Raw genomic sequence first — 20840 nt, forward strand, 5'->3', positions numbered from 1 at the left:
ATAATTACACCTGGATATGCCCAAAGTGTACCATGGTAACCAGCAACCCTGCTGCATGAGAAACAAGAAAAACCTGAAAGTGTTTGCACACTTCATAAACAGGGCTCTGGCCAGGCTCAGACCAGCTCAAACGGCTTGTACTGCTGGGGTGAACACTGGACAGTTCAGAGTCCTATTCAATTAAAGAAGCACTGCAGCACAACTCGTGAAATGTAGCATGAAATGTAGCATTAGGAAATGGACCATGAAATACTTAGTGAAATAATTATATATGAATTGGTATTTTAATTAATTCATGACATTTAGGAACACATTTATGTATTTAATTTCTATTTTAATGAATTAATGACACATTTAAGTAATTATTTGGTGTATTTATTTAATGGTGTATTTATTTAATTCATTGTGGCACTTTGTCCTCCATAGTCCTTATCTCACTCATCTGCCACATTATCAGAACTGGCTGCCAACATCTCACAGAAAACCAGTCATCAGACGCCTCGGTAAAGGATAAAATAGTTTTATTTATAGTCTTCTAGTAGAGGTAGACCTCGACTTCCAAGACAATTGTTGGCAGTATGTACAACATACCTGTAATTTCCATGGAATGGAATCGGACAAACAGAGCTATTCAGTATACACTAATCATACTCAAAATGGAAAAGATACACATACACACAGATTTCCTAGATAAGCAAACTGCTTTCTTTTTTATCCTTGGGGAGTCAGCAACATTAAGATTTTACGGTGTAAAGCACAACACAACAGGACTTCCCCTCCCCCATACTCAACTACCTTGTGACATTCAATACCTATTTTATACCCAGAAGGAAAACTACTAGTGGCAAATTGGTATTTTTCCCATGATTTGTAAGAATACTAAAAATGCATAACATATTTTTGAGAACTTGAAAACATCCAATCAATGCCTTTTATATTGAGATGCCTAAATATTTTCAGCCACCTAAATTCATTCACTAGTTCAAGCTAAAAGACAAAATACAATACAAGTTTGGAATTCTCTCCTGTTTCTCAAAACATCAATTTCAACTAATGGGGATTATATTTGTTTTTTTACCTAACAAGTGTGTCAAAATGAAAACATCTGCAATCTAGTTGGCCTGAGGTGGGTTCAAACTTTTACATCAATATTCGTTTTCATCAAAGTATTTTCACATTCTTGTGTGGAAAAGTACGCTACAAATGTTTAAAAAGGTAAACTTCTCCATCAGGTCGATTCTTTGAGGCGTGTGTGTATTTTCTAAACAGGTTCTCATCAAGATAATCCAACAAAATAAAACAAAAACTACACTTTAGCAGTGCTTGAGGAGTGGACCTCGGCCGCCCATCTCCCCTGATTCAGCCGGGAGGACGGAGCGACGAGGTCACGCAAGCATCAAGTCCTTACGTAGCAAAGCTGCCTCATTTGGGGTATGGGATTGTTGTTGTTGCTGAATGTATACCAATATCGGGGAGTCAAAAAGAAGAGAAAGGAGGAAGAGAAAAGGAATGGAGGAGGAGTGAAGAGGGAAAGGAAAAACAGAATCTCGACACAGATTTAAATCGTTCTTCATTCCGCCCTGCTGGCTTCCCTCATCCTGCAGATGGTGTGAGGGGGACAGATCAGTGAGGGGGAGGGGGGGGTCTGAGGGACGGACCGCCTCCTGTTAGAGCATGCCCAGCGAGGAGGGAGGGGGAAGGTTGTGTGAATTCCGAGAGCGGTGAACTCCTCCAGACCAGAGGTGGCGCTGCTCTCTAGCTGGCCTCCACACGAAGCTTCTTCCTGTTGGGGGGTTCCTCCGGCTCCGATTCTGAGCTGGAGTCAGAGCCTCCGTCGAAGGCGGACACGGCGCTGCCCTTGGGGTTGGTGTACAGGCTGCTGTCTGACGAGGAGTAGCTGGCCTGGAGCTGAGTGGAGCCCTTCACCTTCTCCAGCGCCCGCACTGCAGGGGGACGGGGTGGAGAGAGGGAGGGGTGGGGGGAGACGGGAGGGAGGGGTGGGGGAGACGGGAGGGAGGGGTGGGGGAGACGGGAGGGAGGGAGGGGTGGGGGAGACGGGAGGGAGGGGTGGGGGAGACGGGAGGGAGGGGTGGAGGAGACGGGAGGGAGGGGAGGGGTGGGGGAGACGGGAGGGAGGGAGGGGTGGGGGAGACGGGAGGAAGGGGTGGGGGAGATGGGCGGAGAGACGGAGGAAGGCAAGGGGTGGGGGAGATGGGGCGGAGACAAAAAGATGCCTCAATGGAGGAAGCCTCACAGGAGCAAACTGTAAGTATGGGATGTGGCCAGGTGGAGTGTTGTCCCTCACACTGACTCACCTTGCTGCTCCAGAAGAGCATTCTGTCTCTTCAGGTCGTCAATGTCCTGCTGGTGTGTGTGATTTTTCCGCCTCATATATTGGATATATTCTGTGGCTTTGTCTAGGATCTGAGCTCTGGACGCCTGTTTGATAGATTGCTGTCAGCAACAAAGGGGAAAACTCCAATCAGAAACAAAAAGTTGAAGGGTCCTTAACACATTAACACCACAGCCTGTCATCAAACTAGCCCTCAAGTCACAAGGATGCAGTCTAGAAAACAATCACAGATAAGTCTGTAAATAATAAACGTACAGCCATAAAATCAAAAACTCAATTTAACAATCATAAACATACCTTACGCTATGCACCTAAAACATTCACTGATTCCATACCAACAACTTCAGCATAATCAACCATTTCTCAATACAATTCAAATGTTGTCAGTCAGAGGCTGCACAACATTACACAGGATCTGTATGAACAAGACCAGCCCTCTCCCTCTCCTTAACAAGCTGTCCATCTGGATGTCTGCATCACCCCGTTCCTCTACGCTGACAGTAACCCCTCCCCTTAAGACTGTGCTGACCTAGTCATATGAGAGAGTTGAACAACACTCTAACCCTATATCTGTGAACAGAGGTCACCAGCACACACCTGCACATCCCCCTTAACAGCCCTCCTCCCAGCCCGCCCCCCGTCCCCGTCCCCCAACCCTCCTCCTCAGTCAGGGGGACTCAGAGAAGGAACGGAGACAGACTGGACAGTTTAAAAGACAACTATTTGACTCTGCAATGCCCTAGATGGGAAAGACATCCAAGCAGGAAATATGAACACATTTTCTTCTAATCGTTTCCTGAACATAGGCAGCATCTAGGCCTTATCACTTGAGTTCCTCCACTCATGCCTTAGTCTCTCCTTGTGTGTTACTCTCTGACTACTACACATTCAAAGTTTAACACATTGTTTGTTTTTACAAAAAAGTTAAACAATACACCAATACAGATGATCATATAAACACACACAATAATTCAGTGCAATTACATATTATGCTGTAAGATTATTACCTTGGCAAAAGAATAACATCCACTAAACATTTGGGGCTAAGTCTATGTCCAGCTGACATAAAGAGGAAGCTCCCATCCCTCTCACACATCCCCCCCTCTCACACATCCCCCCCTCTCACACATCCCCCCCTCTCACACATCCCCATCAGTGATGCAGCGCCCCTGGTGTTGCTGCCTGGCAGGTGGTACAGGCCAAGCCAGGCTCTACCAACCTTTTCCCCCTGCAAGGCGGGCACGGAGTCCCGCAGGCTGTGGAAGCTGTCTTTGATGTGGTCTCTACGTTTGCGCTCCAACGCATTGTGATGTGCCCGTTTGTCTGCCTGCAATGAAAGAGTCACAAGGGGGCTTCAGCCAGGCAGCAGACCATCGACAGGAGCGGAGGGAGATAGTCACACACAGCCTGGTACTCCAGCTGTCGTCGTCCCCAGTCCCCTCCAGCAAGAGCCCCCCTCCACAGCCAACTAGCTAGGACACTGCTGCTGTGTAGCATAGTCCTGGCCGTAGCTGGTGTCACTGGTTAGCATTCTTTATAAGATAGCACATCAGACAGACATACAGATCTGAGGGTTCGGCATTTAAATGGCTCCTGGCCTCTTGTCATTATCCTATGCCGGTGGAGCTCGTCAGTTGCAGTCTCAATGTGTGTCTGGTTTTGCCCTGCAGTCTCTCTCCTGGTGCAGTCCTATGCCCCCAACACCACTGTCTCTGGGTGGCCCTGCAGGCTTGGCCTGGTGGCCTAGTTCATGACCACACCAGGATGAAGATACTAAACCCATTCAGTCAGGGTGAGATGTACAAGAGGATCCCGTTTGTGGCTCATTTGATTATAGCCAAAATTACAAACTCAATTGACCTAAAGAGCTGATCTTGATATAAAATGGTCTCTGGGAATCTTTTTTGGATTGAAAATGTTTATGAAATTATTCTTCCTGTTGGCCAACTGTTTGGTTGGGCCGCTTAGCAACAACATAATACCTCTCTGTCTTCTTCCCTACAGTGTGTGTATAAAACAACTTGTTTCCAGATACTTTGACCCTGAGGGCAAAATAGACCTTAGCTCCAACACTGCTGTTTTGTCTAGGACTCAACAGACACCGCCTACATTTGCATTCAGGCTGGACCATAAGATGGCCACCAAGTTGACATAACTGAAACTAGGCAGAGAGCACTATACCAGCTCATCAATGACACTGCAACCTGTTCCTGGCGTGATCAACACCGCCATCAGACAGGTTCTGAACATACTGAACCTGAAGCTAAACTTGACTGGCAGCATAATGAAACTAAACCATCAGATATTCCAATGACAGTTGAGGCTTTGTAGGGAGTTAACTGGAGTCTGGACTCCAGGGTGTTGTCTGATCTCATGAGATGTCGTGACTAGGCACCTGACTCAAAACGCAGAGGAGACAGCTGCTCCCTGTTGCGCAATCGCCGCCTGAACCGTTCAGGACGACCGTGTTACCGTTCAGAAGGACAACACTACTCCCACAAGCTTGGGACCAGCCCAACCCCTCGATCTGGCCCAGTGTAAACACACACACGTGACCTAGCATTAACGGCACATACAATTAGGACTCAAACTGACATTTTCAAGCATTCCTGGTGAGGGAATGTGTGTTGGAAAAGATCAGCGCATTTAGAAGACAGCTCCAGGGTAAACGAGGATGATGAGGTGGGGGAAAATGTCCAACGGCCTACATAGGATTGTCTCGTTGTCCTTCATGTGCAGAAACGAGGCAGTGCGTTTGCATGCCAGACACCAAAAATATGGGTAGGGAGTGCATGGCGTGTGGTCATCAGCCATTAGAGTCACCTGGCGCACAAACACGCAACGGCCATCTGCTGCGGTATTCACACTTTGGACTCCATTCTTAAGTTGAATTAATTCTTTCCAGGACCTAAATATTAGCATTCAGTCCATCCAAATGAGTCATGAGAAACCGATCATTTCCTAAGTGTGCAACATCACATGTTAAAACTGATATCAGTGATATCATCTTTATTTAGTGGCAGTCCAGCTACACAATCTGTCAATCTATTCATACCTGAAAAATATTACATAAAATTAACATAGGTGGAGATGAAGAGAGGCTTCTTAATACCAGCAATGGTCTTTTACATAGTGACAGAAGTGTTCAGAGCTCCATTAAAGTGAAGCACGACGTACACTGTCCTAAAAACAGCCAATTATTGACAGAAATCCAAGTTTAAAAGAACTTATAACACAAACAGCTGCTGTGGGCAAAAGAAAACACATCTGTTATGAGTGGGTGTTATAGCCCAGCAAGCCTCGATCAGAATAGCCAGGCTAAATCAATAGTTTCTAACCTGTAGGAGTCTCCGCTAATGAGCTTGCCTAACATAAAGGTTTGGTTGGGAACTACCAATGGAAAAAATAAAACCTGTCACGTCGCTTAAGTCTATGCAAGGCATAATATATGTAAGGAAACATGATAAACAATAAAGCCAAAATCGTCTGACTTCTCTCTATAGTTTCTAATCTATCCATATAAAAAATAAGACCAATGCATACAAGTGTATGTGATGTAGCTAATTAACGGAATAAATCCTTTTGTTAAACTAATATTTTTACAAATCTGTTATGTGCAAGGCCATGTTCTTTTTTTTTTTACTGTCAAGAAAATATCTTTTTTTTCCGGTAAAACAAAAAATCCGTCGTGCATGGTTTTTTCTCGCCGGTATGCGACGTGGCTACGTCATTCATTTAGCTTGCCAGAGCTCACTGGCCTGTCGAGAAAAGATGGCTCTCAAATCACTAGTGTTGGCTGCAAAACACAAGAAAAGGTCCAACGACTCCCTTCCTGATAGCTGGTTCAATAAATATACATTTGGACAAAAGAATGTGTGACTTCTTACTACAAATGGCCCAAAAAATTAAAAAGATGACCAATTGGTACGTTAATAAAAAAGACCGCAAAATGTGGGAAGCAGAAGCTTTATTCATGACATTTATTATGGTATTTATTCTATAAATAGCTTGCTAACTATGCCGTGTTTTCAACTCTAGATACAGCAGAATATAACTCATTATATATTGCATGGGGATGATCAGATGGTCGGTCAACCGAGGGAAGCTCTAATGCAAAAATGAGCACTAAAGCTGGATATCTGGGCTAGTTACAGCACAGCTCCAATCCCACCCCCGCTCTGCAGAACGTGCTGCTGTAACGTTAGTTATGCACTGTATGTACGATACAATATAAGCTACTGCGACCTTAAAAACAAGGTTGAGTTTTTTATAACAGAGGCTGCAATCAAATATTATGACATCTAATGTGCCAACAAAACAACTGAAATGTAACAGCTTGCTAAGGTTGACAAATGCCTTTCTATTGCCAAAGGACAGTAGCTAATAGAATGCATACATTCCATTATTACAATAAAGTCGCTTTGGAACATTTCTCCCTTCATTACGCACCACAGAGTGATATGTTGGTGATTCTTCCTGTAAGAGAACAGAACAGAAAGTACAATTGTAGCCACAATTGTTCCCCAAACGTGACCAACTAGCTACCTTCCTACCTATGTAGTTTTAATGCTTTGGTCCATCGACTGGAAACCATGACTAATTTACCTTGTTAGTACCCTTTATACGCCCAACAATGTGGATACTGCTGTCAGACTTCAACAGTAGCTAGACTTTTTGTGCAGTAGACAACAACTGTAGTTAGCAAACAAACTAGTAGCAAGTCTGATAATATTACCAACTTGGGTATGAAATAGGTAGCCTAGCTAGCCAGCTAAGCTAATTAGTCTCGAAAACATAGCTAATGTGGGGTAGCAGCTAGCTAGAACTATCATTAAGGACCAGGGTGGGACGCTTTCTAGATACACAGGGAAAATGATATACTCACGTCACTATCGACTTCGATATCATCGTTATCACTCATTCTTTGATGAAGTGGTGGGGTTTAAAGGAACGTGCAGCTCAAAAACAACATCAAGCAAACACCTAGATCACGATAAAGCGTATGCCCAGACCAACTGGTATCCTACACAGAAAGCAACGAATCGAGATTCAACGAACTCCAGCTATCTACACGTGACTTTCTTCCACACGGACATCCACCGTTCCGTGACACGCCTGTGCGATTTTCCGTGGTTTTCTGGAAATTGTAGTTTTAACAAAGTCATTTCAGTTCATTTTAAATGCATATCAACTGCATTTCCCATGAATCATTGCGTCAGTGTGACATACATTTATATATTTATTTCCTGATGCGCGTCGGCACTTGTAGTTTTGTTGTTAGTTGCTAAAATGGGTCCTGTCATTCTTTCTTTTCATTTTTAATCCCTTCTTTATGTATTTATCTATTTATTTATTGCTTCATTTCTTTCTTTCATAATGTGGTTAATTGCTCTCAGTAGAAGTTGTATATGACACATCTCTTTGCTCCCTGTCTAATTTCTCCTATTTTCTAATGCCCATACTTGGTCAGTATTGAGTGATTTTAAAACTGTACTCCAGAAGATGTGTGGGGGGTGGTTGCTAACTGAAATGGGAATAATCTGAGCTTTTTTTTCACAAAACTGTGCTCTAGATAAGGAGCTTACACAGTGGATTATTTGAGCTGGTTGCTGCAACAGTGGATCAGCAAGTGTGTAAAAACAAGCAGAGAGAAGCATCCATTCCCTTACCGGGTCAGGAGGCCACCAGCATCTGCCAGTGACCCCCTCCCCGCTGACACAGACCCACAGAGATCCCCCTTTCCCTTCCTCCACCACCCCTCTCTTTTTTATCCCTGTGTGTCCCTCCTTTTCTGAGTCCCCCCCGCTCTGCCACACACACACAGACACACACACACACACACACAGAGCCATGTCCTGCAGCACACATAAGACTGGAGGCTAACAGGGTCACCCAGAAATGAAGACCGTAACAGTATAGCCTATTTAAGGGATGACAACACAATAAGGCCAGGCTTTAATAATGCATCCAGTGCAGCAGAAACACTGTCTTCGTTCGTGTTTAAACAACCGCCAGCGTAAAGGCCTACATGAAAATATGTCATACTAAGCTATGGACACAAATCTAGAACCTAGTCTGATGCAAAATAAATGCATGATCATTAGTACCCTTAAGTCATAGCCCTTTGTTGAATTCACGTCTTTACAGAACGCTTTTAAAATGCTTTAACTCTGTCTTTATCCCTGCTGGAGCATCTGTACTCTACATCTGACAGATAATTCATTTTATCACTCCAGTATTGTCTATGACTGTCAAGCTACAGTCCAAAGCAGCAGCTAGTAGCAGTTAGGCATTGACTGGGCTGGACTTCTGTTACATCCTATTTAGCAGGCTCATGCAGGGAGGCTGAAGCGAAGTAAGAGCTATAACCCAGGCATGTCTAGCAGCGGCCTGTAATTACAGAGACTGATCAGTCCAGCTATAGGGCTCCCCTCCCCCTGAAAAGGTTGGTCTGGTTTTGGAAAACCTTTCAAAGGACCTTCTTTTGTCTCTCACCGCGTCCACACAGCCATGCCACATAGGGGAAGGCCCCTGGTTTTAAGACAATTGTTAGGCTTGTTTTTGTTATGTCTATTGTTGTCTGGCATGATTTATCAAAGGAGTTGGGAGTATTGTCGTTAAAAGTATTGGATTGTGGATAAAATAGTTTTGCTGAACCTATATCCTTGAAATAATTACATCTACTGGACACTTTTAAGAGATCTTTTCAGTTCTTTCTTTTCCAACATAAAAGAAAGAAAGATTTTAGATTATTGATAGTGATCTCATGGTGAAAAGGGTTTGAGTTCCCCTTTCCATTGAACATACATTTTAATTATTGCCTCCTCTTTCTGGCAAAACCAAGTAAACACTAGGTGGCATAACAGGGCTCCAAGATGGTTTGATGGAACAACGCAAAAGAGGGAAAATACTTTACCTTGTTTTGGCTTCTCATAACATGATGATTACAGAATATCAGTGTGATTATGAAAAATAATTTTCCTTTGTGCTAGTGGGCTTCGACACTGTTCAAAATGTACACTTCAAATATACGTTCAGATTTTAATTTCTCAACTCCCCATAGGCTACACGCTTGTGTCACATTACATTTAACGTCTATTAATTTAACAGATGCTTTTATCCCAAGTGAAAATTATACATATAGTACAGAGGATAAACAATAATCAGGAATGCAAAATTCTAACAACATTTAGGAGGTTAGAGGCAAAGGTCTGTATTTTTACAGAGCAACAATAACATCATTATCTCAATTAAAATATTACCTGATAATGGGGCAGCGCCACAAAAGAATAACACATAACCAGTGCAATTTCATAAATAATTTGATAGTTGCAGAGAGGCTACATCTACTACAACAGGATCTCCAATACAACACGCAGAAAAACATGCTGTTTAAATGTTCTGATATCTGTGTCAGAAACTTGAGAGATAAGCTGAACAGGTGGAGAGGCCAGAGTACTACCTGTCCGAGAATTGCGTAGACACTTGCTCTTTACACGGATATTTATTCTCGTAATTATTAGCCAGATGTTGACAGGGAGCAGCTTAAAAGGTGGTGCCCTTTTCACAAAGAGTTTAACACTTTAACTAGAAGAGACGAAGGTAGGTGACATTTAACTGATGTGAGAAATAATCATGAGATACATCTTTAATGGAAAGGAGTGTTGAATGTGTTTTAAGAGAAAGTATTCCGTGTAATCTGTGTATAAACAGGAAGTAATTATGAACAGAGGTGGATTGTCCATCTAGGAAATCATAAACAAATGTGTTCATTGATATTACAACTTCAAAAATCAATTACCCCTCAACCGTAGCAAGTATAAATAGTATATTGTTTAATTTCCTTAGTGTTAAAATGTTTTTTATGCATTTTGGAAGAATTTCAAAAGCCAAGCTCCTTACCTACTTGACCAGAATAACTAACTTGAGGAGACAATTATACATTTAACTATGAAAATGAATTGATTCCCATGGTCACATGACAAAGACACCTGTATATCACAGGTAAGGATTCTTGCACACTGTCAAAAAGTGTGCAAGAACTGTGATAAACAACATTACATTTTAAAGCAACTTTTGGGCAAGGGAGTGTTTTCTCATGATACATTTCATGAATTGGATTGATATAAACACAATATGTTCTGTCAACTTTATCCGCTTCCTAGTCAACTCACAATGCACATCAAATCACATTTGACGGAAATGAAATCGTTTTTTATAGTGAACATCAGCTCACTGGATTCTGTACATTTGCATGATGGAATAGAAATAAAGAATACAAATGGATAAGAAAATATGAAAGGATGAATATGCAAACTGATGAAGGGAATTGAAGTGCTAAGTACGTGTCATCTGGTGGAGGCAAGGAAGATCACGTCTATACAGGGTACGGAGGATGTGGTTGGAGGAAGGTGGAATAGCTTGCGTCACAGACAGACCAGGGTGAAACTGCACAGATTAGTTCAAAACTCTACATACCTGACGACGACACTAAATGTGACTTGCAAAAGAAAAGACAAAATATGAAAGAAAAAAAGCAGAGAGGAAGAAACATGTAAGCTATACTGCAAAGGTGCAGAATCTCTAATTAACATAACATGCAGCTATATCATTTGACAGTCGTTTGACAGCTTGTTTTATTATTCTCACCACTGCCTATGAGAAATAAGCTACATTGTATTCTGATAACCAGAAGTTGACTTGAAGGCCTTTGGAATGCAAGACTTTTGCAGGTGTTCTGCTTCTAAAATCGATGTTTTGTTTCATTTGTACCTTTCTTCTCCTGCTAACAATTCTCTATACAGTATTCATGTTTCTGTGTCTTACTTTCATTATTCAGATGCTTTAACTCATTAGTTTGTTCTGTGTTTGAGTGACAACCACTGAGTTAGTGAAATCTATTTATTTTGTCCTCTAACTTCATAGTGGGAGCTTCTCCTCGTGCTCTGTGCAAATCCCACTGAGAGATTGCAAATGACAAGCACATTACAAGTCAGTATTGTGTTAAAACAACAAATATAAGGCAGATTTGGACAGTCCCCAAATACGATTTTATAGTTTTGTGCATTTACAACTTTATAGACCATAGTCAAAACCATCTTCCAAATCCTTCTGTGTAGCACTGTGTATGAAAGCACAAGCACAAACAGAAGGATGACAGGGAAATGTAAACCCACACCTGTGATTACAGTATACAATGAAATAAGTCCAAAATCTGAATTTCTCTCTCTCTCACTCAAATGTATTTTGTAATGGTCCAGATACTGACAATCTTCCACGAAATGGGAGAAACCAACGTAATGGAGCTGTCCTTTCATGAAGTACTGCGGCTGAATGACAGTGCACCACGTAACACCACAGTCTTGGAAACCAGTGCAATCCTGGATGGAGCCATGAATATAGGAACTGTGATCATCCTTTTCATCACCATGATATCATTGGGCTGTACCATGGAGGTGCCCAAGATCAAGGTGAGTTCACAATACATTTTCCTCAGATTGTGCTCGCTCAATCTTTTGGACAAAATTAACACAATCCAATTATGTTTCTACCCAGGATCACATAATGAAGCCAAAAGGAGTTGCCATAGCAGTTGTGGCCCAGTATGGTGTCATGCCCCTCACAGCCTTTGCCCTGGGCAAGGTCAGTGTTTCCTCACCTCTTCATCTTTCTAATGGTAATCCAATATTACCCTGCATCCTGACCATGTATCTCAGCTCTGTTGTCACGATGTAGCATTTCTGAATGAAAACACAAGCTGGGCAATGCTAATTGTAATCAATGCATATGTGAATGTGTATGTGTTTCATATGTGTTTGTGTAAGGACAGTCTGAATTGTTTCCTAAACGGCACCTAATAGATTTGTTGTGAATGCAGAAAGAATTTAGCCTTGTCCTTTTTATTTGATATTAAATAACTGGAGTCATTGTTTTATTGTTTTTCTTTCTCCTCTTTTCTTTTCACAGTCTTACTTTCTCAGACATTTTCTGCACTGTTGGAGGAACGTGAAAATCAAGCGTTTTATTGAACTGTTTATGTGACATAAATGAAACTTGAAACTTTTAAAAAGCAGATGAGGAGGAACCTGGCTGTCTGGCCAGCCGGCAGTCTCACCATACCTCTCTGCTCCAGGTGTTCCAGCTGAGGGCTCTCGAAGCTGTGGTGGTGCTGGTCTGTGGCTGCTGTCCGGGGGGTAACCTGTCCAACATTCTGGCCCTGGCTCTTCAGGGAGACATGAACCTCAGGTAGACAAACACTCGGCCCCTGCTATTCTTGCCACGTGCACACCCAGCAAGACATAAAATGTCATATGTGTATTTAGGAAGAAGCCTTTGCCATGTTGAATGAATGAATGACTGAAACAGTCACCTTCCAAAATGTGTTTCTGTTGAGGGTTGGATTTGGAGTGAAGGTTGTTGTGAAGAACAAGAAAATCAGTTAACCTTGCAGATCGAGTCAACGGTGAAGTTTGGATTTGCAGTGAAGGTTAACAATAAAAAACAATAAGACTGCTCAAGAAAATATTCAGGTGAATCATGTAGTCTGAAAAACAACAACCCCAAATACACGAACCAGCAGATCCATAAACCCTTTTTCCTCAGAAGAATGTCCCGATGCAGAGGTGAATATAATGGGGAGAGACTGGGTTAATGACCGGGAGGTTAGTAAGCAATTCATTACGGGACGGTGTGTCTGATTGCGTAGGTTAATATGATAATACATTTATGATCTCTTTGTGAACCATGGCAGTCATCAGTAATACATTGTGGCCTCATTGGTTTTGTATGAATGGAATGTTCCAGCTCTCCCTCCTATTAGTACAGGGTTGAATGACCTTGACTGAAAGTGTTGTTAGATATATTCGTTTTTCAGAGTGCCATTAGCGCTCAGTCCATCAGCTCATCAGAATTGAATGGTCGATCTCACATTGACCAAATCATGAAACAATAATAAAAACATTATGAAGCAAATTAGTATTCCCACACCCCATACAATTTGTTCTGGAATGTACTGGATAGGTAGGTACCCTTTAAATTCATGATCTACCTTTAAAGATCAATTTGGGACCAGGCATGTGGTTTATGACACGCTGTTTATCAGACTCCTGGGTCTCTTATCTGGCCAGAGAACTATTATTGCAACTTTCTCCACAAGTATTCTTGGGCTGATAAGGACAGTTGATTTCAGAAACATTTTGAAACAGATCTGCGCACACTTCTATATGTGAACCTAATCTTTTACATTTGATATTGGGACAATACTCCTTATGCAAGACACACCTTAAACCCACAAACAGTCTGTAATGAGCTTGCATGTTTGTCCAAGAAAAAACATAATTACTGTTTGGCATTGAACCCAATATCAGGGTCATGGTCATTACAACACTTGCTACCTGTTGCTTCATTCTGTACTCTTTTGGAATGGTTCTAGACGTTCTAACATCTAGACAGGGTTAGGAGACCTTGCACTACAAACGGACATGGATTCAGGCCCAGCTCCACGGGGGAGGGGCCAGGGTGGGCCTGGCCCACCCAATCAGGTGCTTGTCCCATCCAGGCTGGCCTCGTATCTGATAGAAACCCCAAAATTGATGATTGAAACTTTCAGTGCGAAAGTTTCTAAGTGAATTGACGTTCTCCCTTTCCGTCTCGGTCCATCCTTCCATCTGTTTATGACTCTGTCCATCTGTCTGTCTATTCATCCATCTGTCCGTGTGTCCCCCCAGTATTGTGATGACCACCTGCTCCACCGTACTGGCGCTGGGATTGATGCCCCTGCTCCTGTACCTTTACTGCCATGGCATCGCCGACGTGGGCAGTGCTGTCCCCTACACTGGCATCACCCTGGCTCTGGCCATGACCCTGGTGCCCTGTGGCATCGGCATCCTCATCAACCACTTCCGGCCGCAGTACTCCAAGACCATCACCAAGGTGAGCCAAGCTGACCAGTATGGGGATTCTGTCTAATCGGGACTGATAAGGACAGCAAGCCAGGCTGGTTAGATAGGGGGGTGTCTCTCAGGAAAACATGTAAACTCCACACAGTAAAGCTGAGAAGATAAATAACCCACCTAAGCAAAGAATGCCCCGCGTGGGAATCGAACCCAGGACCTCCTTGCTGAGAGGCAAAAATGCACAGTGCTACCTTACCCCCAAGCAGTTAGCTCGCTACTCCTCTTTTACCCCCTCCACAGGTGGGTATCTCCATCATGCTGGTGTCCATGGTGGTGATAGGCATCCTGGCCGGCCTGACCATGGCTAGCAGCATCCTCCAGGTTCTGTCCCCGACCCTCACAGCCACGGCTGCCCTCATGCCCCTCATCGGCTACACCTTTGGATACGTCCTCTCCTATCTGTTCAGACTTGACGGATCGTAAGTGACGACAACGATGCAACAGAGTTGACCCACTGAGCTTCAGTTATTTGTCCGTTTTAAAACTCAAGTCTCAACCACTCTCGCCGTCAGGGGCCGGAGGACGATCGCCATGGAGACGGGCTGTCAGAACATCCAGCTGTGCTCCACCATTCTGAAGGTGGCCTTTCCCCCTGAGGTCATCGGCCCCTACTTCCTGTTTCCTCTGATATACATCTTGTTCCAGATAGTCGAAGCTGGTCTGCTCATCCTAGTGTTCAGGTGCCACCAGCACTTCAGCAAACCAAACAAAGGTATGCGGTAATCCATCTGTACTGTGATCAGTCACAAGCAGGAATTAGTTTTCATCTAGTGTCCACCTTCATCCTATGTAACTGCACTGAACATTGTAATGTAAAACTTCACACCATTCTGTGGTATGGCATGATCTTGACTCTCCCTCCCACCTACAGAGTCAGAGGTGTACCAGGCAGTGACCAGCCATCTGGAGGAGGTGAAGGAGCCAGCTGATGTGAATGTTTGATAAAAAGGCCTCACAGAAAAAGCTTGGGACTTTTTCCAGTGTTGGTACCAGCCCCCTCCAAGCTTTCTGAGGAACTCTGACCATCCAGTAGTCCAGTGGTTCTCAAACCTGTCCTCAGGGACCACCTGTCCTGCATGTTTTAGATGTTTCCCTGCTCCAACACAACTGATTCAAATGAATGGGTCGTTATCCAGCTCTGTAGAAGCTTGGTAATGAACATGCATTTGAATCAGGTGTTGGCGCAGCAGGGAAACATCTAAAACGTGCAGGACAGGTGGTCCCTGAGGACAGGGTTGGGAACCACTGCAGTAGTCTACACGGGGAGTCGAAATTGAGATTATGTCTCACTCAGGGAAAAGTCAAGCAGACTGACAATTGTCACAATGGAGACCACATTAAGCTGTGGAGCAAGATGTGTTCGAGTCCATCGGCCTGGACGCGTTTAGACTTCTGTACTGTGTTCCAATCAGTTTGTGGCAGGCAGTCAAATAAGAATATAAAAATGACACAATAGAAGATGTTCACATGTACAGCAAGAACTACCAGAGAAACCTTTTCCAAGTTTATTCTTTATTAGGCTCTGACATACACAAATAAGTTACTATGTCTTGTTTGAAAGCATTTGGTCCTAATGTTGTCATTTTTGATCACATACAAATGTAGTCTTCCTATAAGATTCACAATAAAAACCGTACATGTATTATGAATACAAAATATTTTTTATTTTTTCCAACTGTCAAGAGGGTTGTGTTCCAACCTTTTTGTACCAACAATACGTTGTGGCACAATCCTCCAGACACCACCATACATTGTAAAAAGAAAACATATACATTGCTTTACAGAAACAATATTTCATACAACCACTCTGAACATTCAATACAATGCATAAAAAAAGAACAGCATGAACAACATTTAAAAAAAAGAAAAGTTGTCAAACGGGAGCATAAAATAAAAAGTTTAATTAAATCACAGCATAAAACAACCCCAAACTGTTAAACCTTTAAGCTTAGGTAAGTTCTATTCAAAGCATTTTCAAAACTCAATAATCACCGTGCATTATCTTTCATCAACAGTTCCTGATAAGAGTTGCCAGCCTGGGAAGGGGAGGGGTCATTCGCACAGACGTTTTGATAAAACAAAAAAAAAAGATATTCCAACCATTATTCCATGCACAGATACTGACCACAACAAAGTAAATAAAGGACCATCTTTGTCAAACAAGATTCTTATCTCAGCACATCTTCTGTGGCAGCGAGGACCATGCTTGCACCTGACAGTGAAAGTCAGCCTTATCGAAAGAGGGGAGAGGTGAAAGAGACATGAGGGGGAAATGGGATAACCAGGACTATTGGGTGAAATAGTACCTGGCTTTGTTTTAATAAAACGGTTAGTGGGAACGTTTCTGTATGGGATGGTGGTGAGGTTGTATGTTTGCATGTGTGTGTGTTGTAAATGTGTGTTCACATTTTTTTTGAGAAAGTGTGTGTGTGTGTGTGTGTGTGTCGTCTAATGGCGGCTGTCCGTGGACAGGGACCGGGAGCGAGACCTGGAAGAAGCCGCTCTCTGGACGGGGGGCGGGGAGGCAGATTTGCTGGCCTTGGAGGAGCGCTTGGCAGGCTCCTTGGTCCTCTGGACTGGGGGGGAGCCCCGGGGTGGGGGGGAGGCGCTGCGGGAGTGGGAGCGAGAGCGGGAGCGGTTGTAGGTCTTGGGGCTGCGTGAGCGGGACCTCCTGGGGGAGCGAGAGCGGGAAGGGGAACGGCCACGAGAACGAGAGCGCGAGCGGGAGGAGCTCTCGGAACGGGAACGGCTCCTGGACCTGAGGGCCAGACGGAAACAACGTGAGGAAGGAAACTTCATTCATTGACATTTACAACGAATAACAATAACGACCATCTCTGTATCCAGTTAGGCTATTTTACAGATTCTTAATTGGTTAACTATTTTGAGCCGCGTCATGCGTTACCCTTTTCTACCCGTGCGGTGGTCGGGAATATGTTTGCTACTCACCTCTTCTTAGCAGCCTCAATAAGCTTGATTTTCCTGCCATTGATTTCCTTCCCAGACAGTTTCTCAAGGGCGTTTTTCAGATCGCTGTAGGAAGCAAACTCAACCACCCTTTAGAGATGCGATTGAGATGTCGACAAATTAGGTTAAAGACAATCAACAAAGTCACAGACTGTTTGCAATTAATGACAATTACTAAGAACCACAGAGGGAGGGGCCAGAGAGACCAGGTGAGGGGGTGCAAGTCGTTCCTACCCTTCGTTGAGCTTGGGTCGGTGGGCATCAGCGAACGTAACCTCTCCTGCCTGTCTCATGAAATCTTTCAGATCCTACACATAAGACAGCCCAAGTTAGCACAGCACCCCTGCACATGCACACAGGCTCATAAAGCATGATTTACGCAGAGGAAAGGTTAGGAGGGCCTATACAGTCGAGCACTACAGACTACTGCAGAGAGAGAAGAGTCCAGGCACGTCTAGAGTTGAGAACCCCCCCGCCACCCCACCCAATTGCCCGGCAAAATGCACTTGTTCAAAATCGATAAGTTGCAATGCCAGTTTGCAAGTCTTCTTCAGCACGCATGTACACACGCATGAACTCAGAAGACTTTTTGTATTTAAATATATATATATATATTTTTTTTTTTAGTCAATTATTTTTCAAGTTAATTATTCAAGTTCATTATTTTTTTTTACACACCAAAACGGCATTCCGTCAACTCTGAATCTGCTTGGACCATTCTCTCTTCCTGACTAATCACAGATAATGGGATTATACCATCTGCAGGCCCTGCAGAGGAGCAGAGTGAGCAGTATAAGGCAGCCAGAGCCCCGATTTCTTTAGGAGGGCACAGGGCTCCTTGCCTCCCCCTCTGCCCAGTCCTGGCAGCCCCCTCGGTAAAGAGAGTGAACAGGGTGGAAGAGAGGAAACTAATACCTGAGAGCGAACCCATTGGAGGGGGGCGCAGGGCTCGCCTGGCCCACACCATTACACCTCGGGATAACAGCAGATTATATCCTTGGGCACCTGGGAGGAACTCTCACTCTCTCACGATGTGCGGAACACCCAGGGGGGAGGGGGGGAAGATATCGATCGATCGAAGCCTCTCAAATTAACGAACCATCGATCAATCACGCCACCACCACGACTCTCTCTTTCCTCTCCTCTCTCTCTGCCACTCTGTTTGTTCTCCCTCTCTCTCGTTCGCTCTCAGCACGGCGCGCCCGCCCCCCCTGCCACCACTGAGGGGCGGCGTGTGGCAGCGAGCGAAGGGGCCCAGCGCCTTTAGAGCGAGCGCTCATACGACCAGCAGGCGCCAAATAGGAGTGGACACACACTGTCTGGCACCACAGGCTCAACCCAGAGAGAAGGACCCTGAAGGGGTTAACTCCACCATAAGCGAGCTCTTCCATACGAGACAACAGTCAGGCTGGCAAATAAAGGGGTGAAGAATTGGTTAAAATTAAAAAACAACAATTTTTTTTCTCTTTTTAATAAACTACTAACTGCATTTGTTTGTTTGCAGAACCATATGTTAGCCTATTTCATTAATAAACCTTGAAAGTAATCATTGAATTTCAAGAACAATTTTGAGCCTATCAGAACACACAGTGCAAATTCTTAAATTAGTTTTGCTCCAGGCCTATCATTACTTATCACATCCAATAAGATCAATCAGCTTTTTTTTTTTTTTTTTTCACTGTACGGAATTGCTGAACTCACATTAGGATTTCATGAGCTGCAGCTCTGAGCCAGGCCTGTTGAGATCATTACTTCAGGTGGCTGAGCAGAGCTGGACTCTGGATTCAGAGCCTGCTTGTGAGCTACTTGCTAGAGACGCCTCTAAAAACTCACCTGCCAGCTGACGCGAGATGACAAATTCTCCACAATCAGTCGATTCTCGGTGCGCATCGGAGGAGGGTTTCTACTATAAAAATTAAAAAAAGGATGGAAAATTAGACCAGAGAATCCCAAAAAAACAATCCCTACAGGGGATACTTTTGATTGTGTGCAAACCTATAACAGAGATAAAAGGTATTTGTTTAATTAAAACTCAGAAGGTTGCCGGTTCAATTCAGGCCGTGCTAAATGACGTTGTGTCCTTGGGAAAGGCACTTCACTCTACTTGCTTCGGGGGAATGTCCCTGTACTTACTGTAAGTCACTCTGGATGAGAGCAATGACTACATGTAAATCAAATTAGATTTAGTGACTGCAACGCCACAATTTCACCAGGGTGCCAGAGGAAGAATGTTTCCCTCCGTTTGTGCTTGTATCCTCCCCTGCAAACTAGTATTTTGAAACTTCTGTGTACCTCCTACTCTCCTGAGAACCTCTGCCATAGCGGTCGGGGAAACGACCTCCTCCACCAGCCCCACGGCCTCTGCCCCCTCGCAGTCGCACGCGGGCGTGCTCGATGGTCACCCTGTTCGACGAAAACAACCAACATTGAGTAATTTGAGACAATGACTGATGAATGTGTGCTATGCCATTAAAGATGAATAACCTTTCGTTGCATAGCTCTTTGCCGTCCAACTCATAGACCGCATCTTCGGCATCCCTGGGATCGTCGAACTCCTGAAAAGGAAAGAGAAAGAAAATCAGTCGGCATTGCATTTCCCCCAAAAATGTAATTGCCATTTCGCATGCACAGGACCTTCTTCCATATAATACTACGTCAGGTGACTCACCACAAATCCAAAGCCTCTTTTCAGGTCTATGTCTCTGATGCGACCGAAACCTTTAAAGAATCTCTCCACATCTTTTTCCCTTGCCGAAGGGTTCAGTCGGCCAATGAATATGCGACAGCCACTCATGCTTGTGAAATCTGAAAACAGTTGGTTACAAATTAAAAAATATGAATTCTATGCAATTATCTGGAACTCTGGAAACAGGGCCAATTTCACAGACATCAAATCAACGCCGCCCATTAGTTACCATTCGTCGGTAGCCATTGCGCATTAACAAAAACACTCCTACACAGCCTATTTAGCTTGCAATCTAGCGCGTCCTGTGCTATACATCTACAATAATTCTACACATTTGCAAACATGTGCATAATCCGCAATGAATTCACCGGTAAAGGTTGCGGACATTCGGCGTGACCTTCTCTTAAATTCCCATGGCCTTGTGCAAGGCCCTAAAAAATATCCCAGTAGTAGTACTATTAGCTAATACATAAAAAGCTAGTTAGCTAGCTTGCGAATACCTAGCTGAACAATTAAAACGTGAAATGCATTATTTGAAAGTGTATACATTCGGTACCACCGTGCATTTATATTTTTAAATTATACTTAGGAAATAATCCTTCTTTGCTAGAATGCATACCTTTCTCTGTTTTCTCCGGAGAAATTGCGTTTCTTACTGCCGCTTGCACAGATGAAAAGAGAGTGGCGTTTATCCACACAAAATGGAGCCTATTTTACGCTACAGCTCGCCAACAACGCCAGGACTTTATCTGACCACAAGGTGTCGGTCAGACACAAGACTCTCGCGACAAGGACGGGGAAGGGCAGGGGCGTCATGTTATGGGCTTTGTTCCATTTCGAAATGTTGTTCCCTTCTCGTCAGTCTTGTGACAACCTTGTT

General features: G+C 43.8%; 3 protein-coding genes across 5 annotated transcripts; 1 reads left to right on the forward strand and 2 right to left on the reverse strand.

Moving 5' to 3' along the window:
* Positions 1-504: 504 nt before the first annotated feature.
* On the reverse strand, positions 505-7434 carry max (myc associated factor X). 2 transcript variants are annotated; one of them, XM_047021991.1, is made up of 5 exons: positions 7239-7434; positions 6803-6829; positions 3573-3680; positions 2316-2454; positions 505-1943 (listed from the first exon to the last, which is right to left on the reverse strand). In XM_047021991.1, exons 1-5 carry the CDS (start codon positions 7272-7274, stop codon positions 1756-1758), a joined length of 498 nt encoding a protein of 165 aa, XP_046877947.1. In that variant the 5' UTR covers positions 7275-7434; the 3' UTR covers positions 505-1755. The 2 variants fall into 2 exon arrangements, with proteins under 2 accessions (XP_046877947.1, XP_046877946.1); XM_047021990.1 differs by lacking the exon at positions 6803-6829 and having other exon boundaries at positions 7239-7433.
* Positions 7435-10800: 3366 nt separating this feature from the next.
* On the forward strand, positions 10801-15400 carry slc10a1 (solute carrier family 10 member 1). Of its 2 annotated transcripts, none has more exons than XM_047021943.1 (8): positions 10801-10925; positions 11614-11823; positions 11909-11995; positions 12486-12598; positions 14080-14284; positions 14548-14726; positions 14820-15019; positions 15179-15400. In XM_047021943.1, the coding sequence occupies exons 2-8, from the start codon at positions 11635-11637 to the stop codon at positions 15247-15249; spliced, it is 1044 nt and encodes a 347-aa protein (XP_046877899.1). In that variant the 5' UTR covers positions 10801-10925; positions 11614-11634; the 3' UTR covers positions 15250-15400. The 2 variants fall into 2 exon arrangements, with proteins under 2 accessions (XP_046877899.1, XP_046877898.1); XM_047021942.1 differs by having other exon boundaries at positions 10801-10907.
* A 549-nt stretch (positions 15401-15949) lies between these two features.
* srsf5b (serine and arginine rich splicing factor 5b) lies at positions 15950-20689 on the reverse strand. Its single transcript, XM_047021962.1, has 8 exons — positions 20580-20689; positions 19943-20079; positions 19759-19829; positions 19567-19677; positions 19108-19180; positions 17509-17582; positions 17257-17364; positions 15950-17065 (listed from the first exon to the last, which is right to left on the reverse strand). Exons 2-8 carry the CDS (start codon positions 20066-20068, stop codon positions 16756-16758), a joined length of 873 nt encoding a protein of 290 aa, XP_046877918.1. The 5' UTR covers positions 20069-20079; positions 20580-20689; the 3' UTR covers positions 15950-16755.
* Positions 20690-20840: the final 151 nt, after the last annotated feature.

The sequence above is a fragment of the Hypomesus transpacificus genome, chromosome 6 (assembly GCF_021917145.1).
Source record: "Hypomesus transpacificus isolate Combined female chromosome 6, fHypTra1, whole genome shotgun sequence".
In the NCBI taxonomy this organism is placed as follows: Eukaryota; Metazoa; Chordata; class Actinopteri; order Osmeriformes; family Osmeridae; genus Hypomesus; species Hypomesus transpacificus.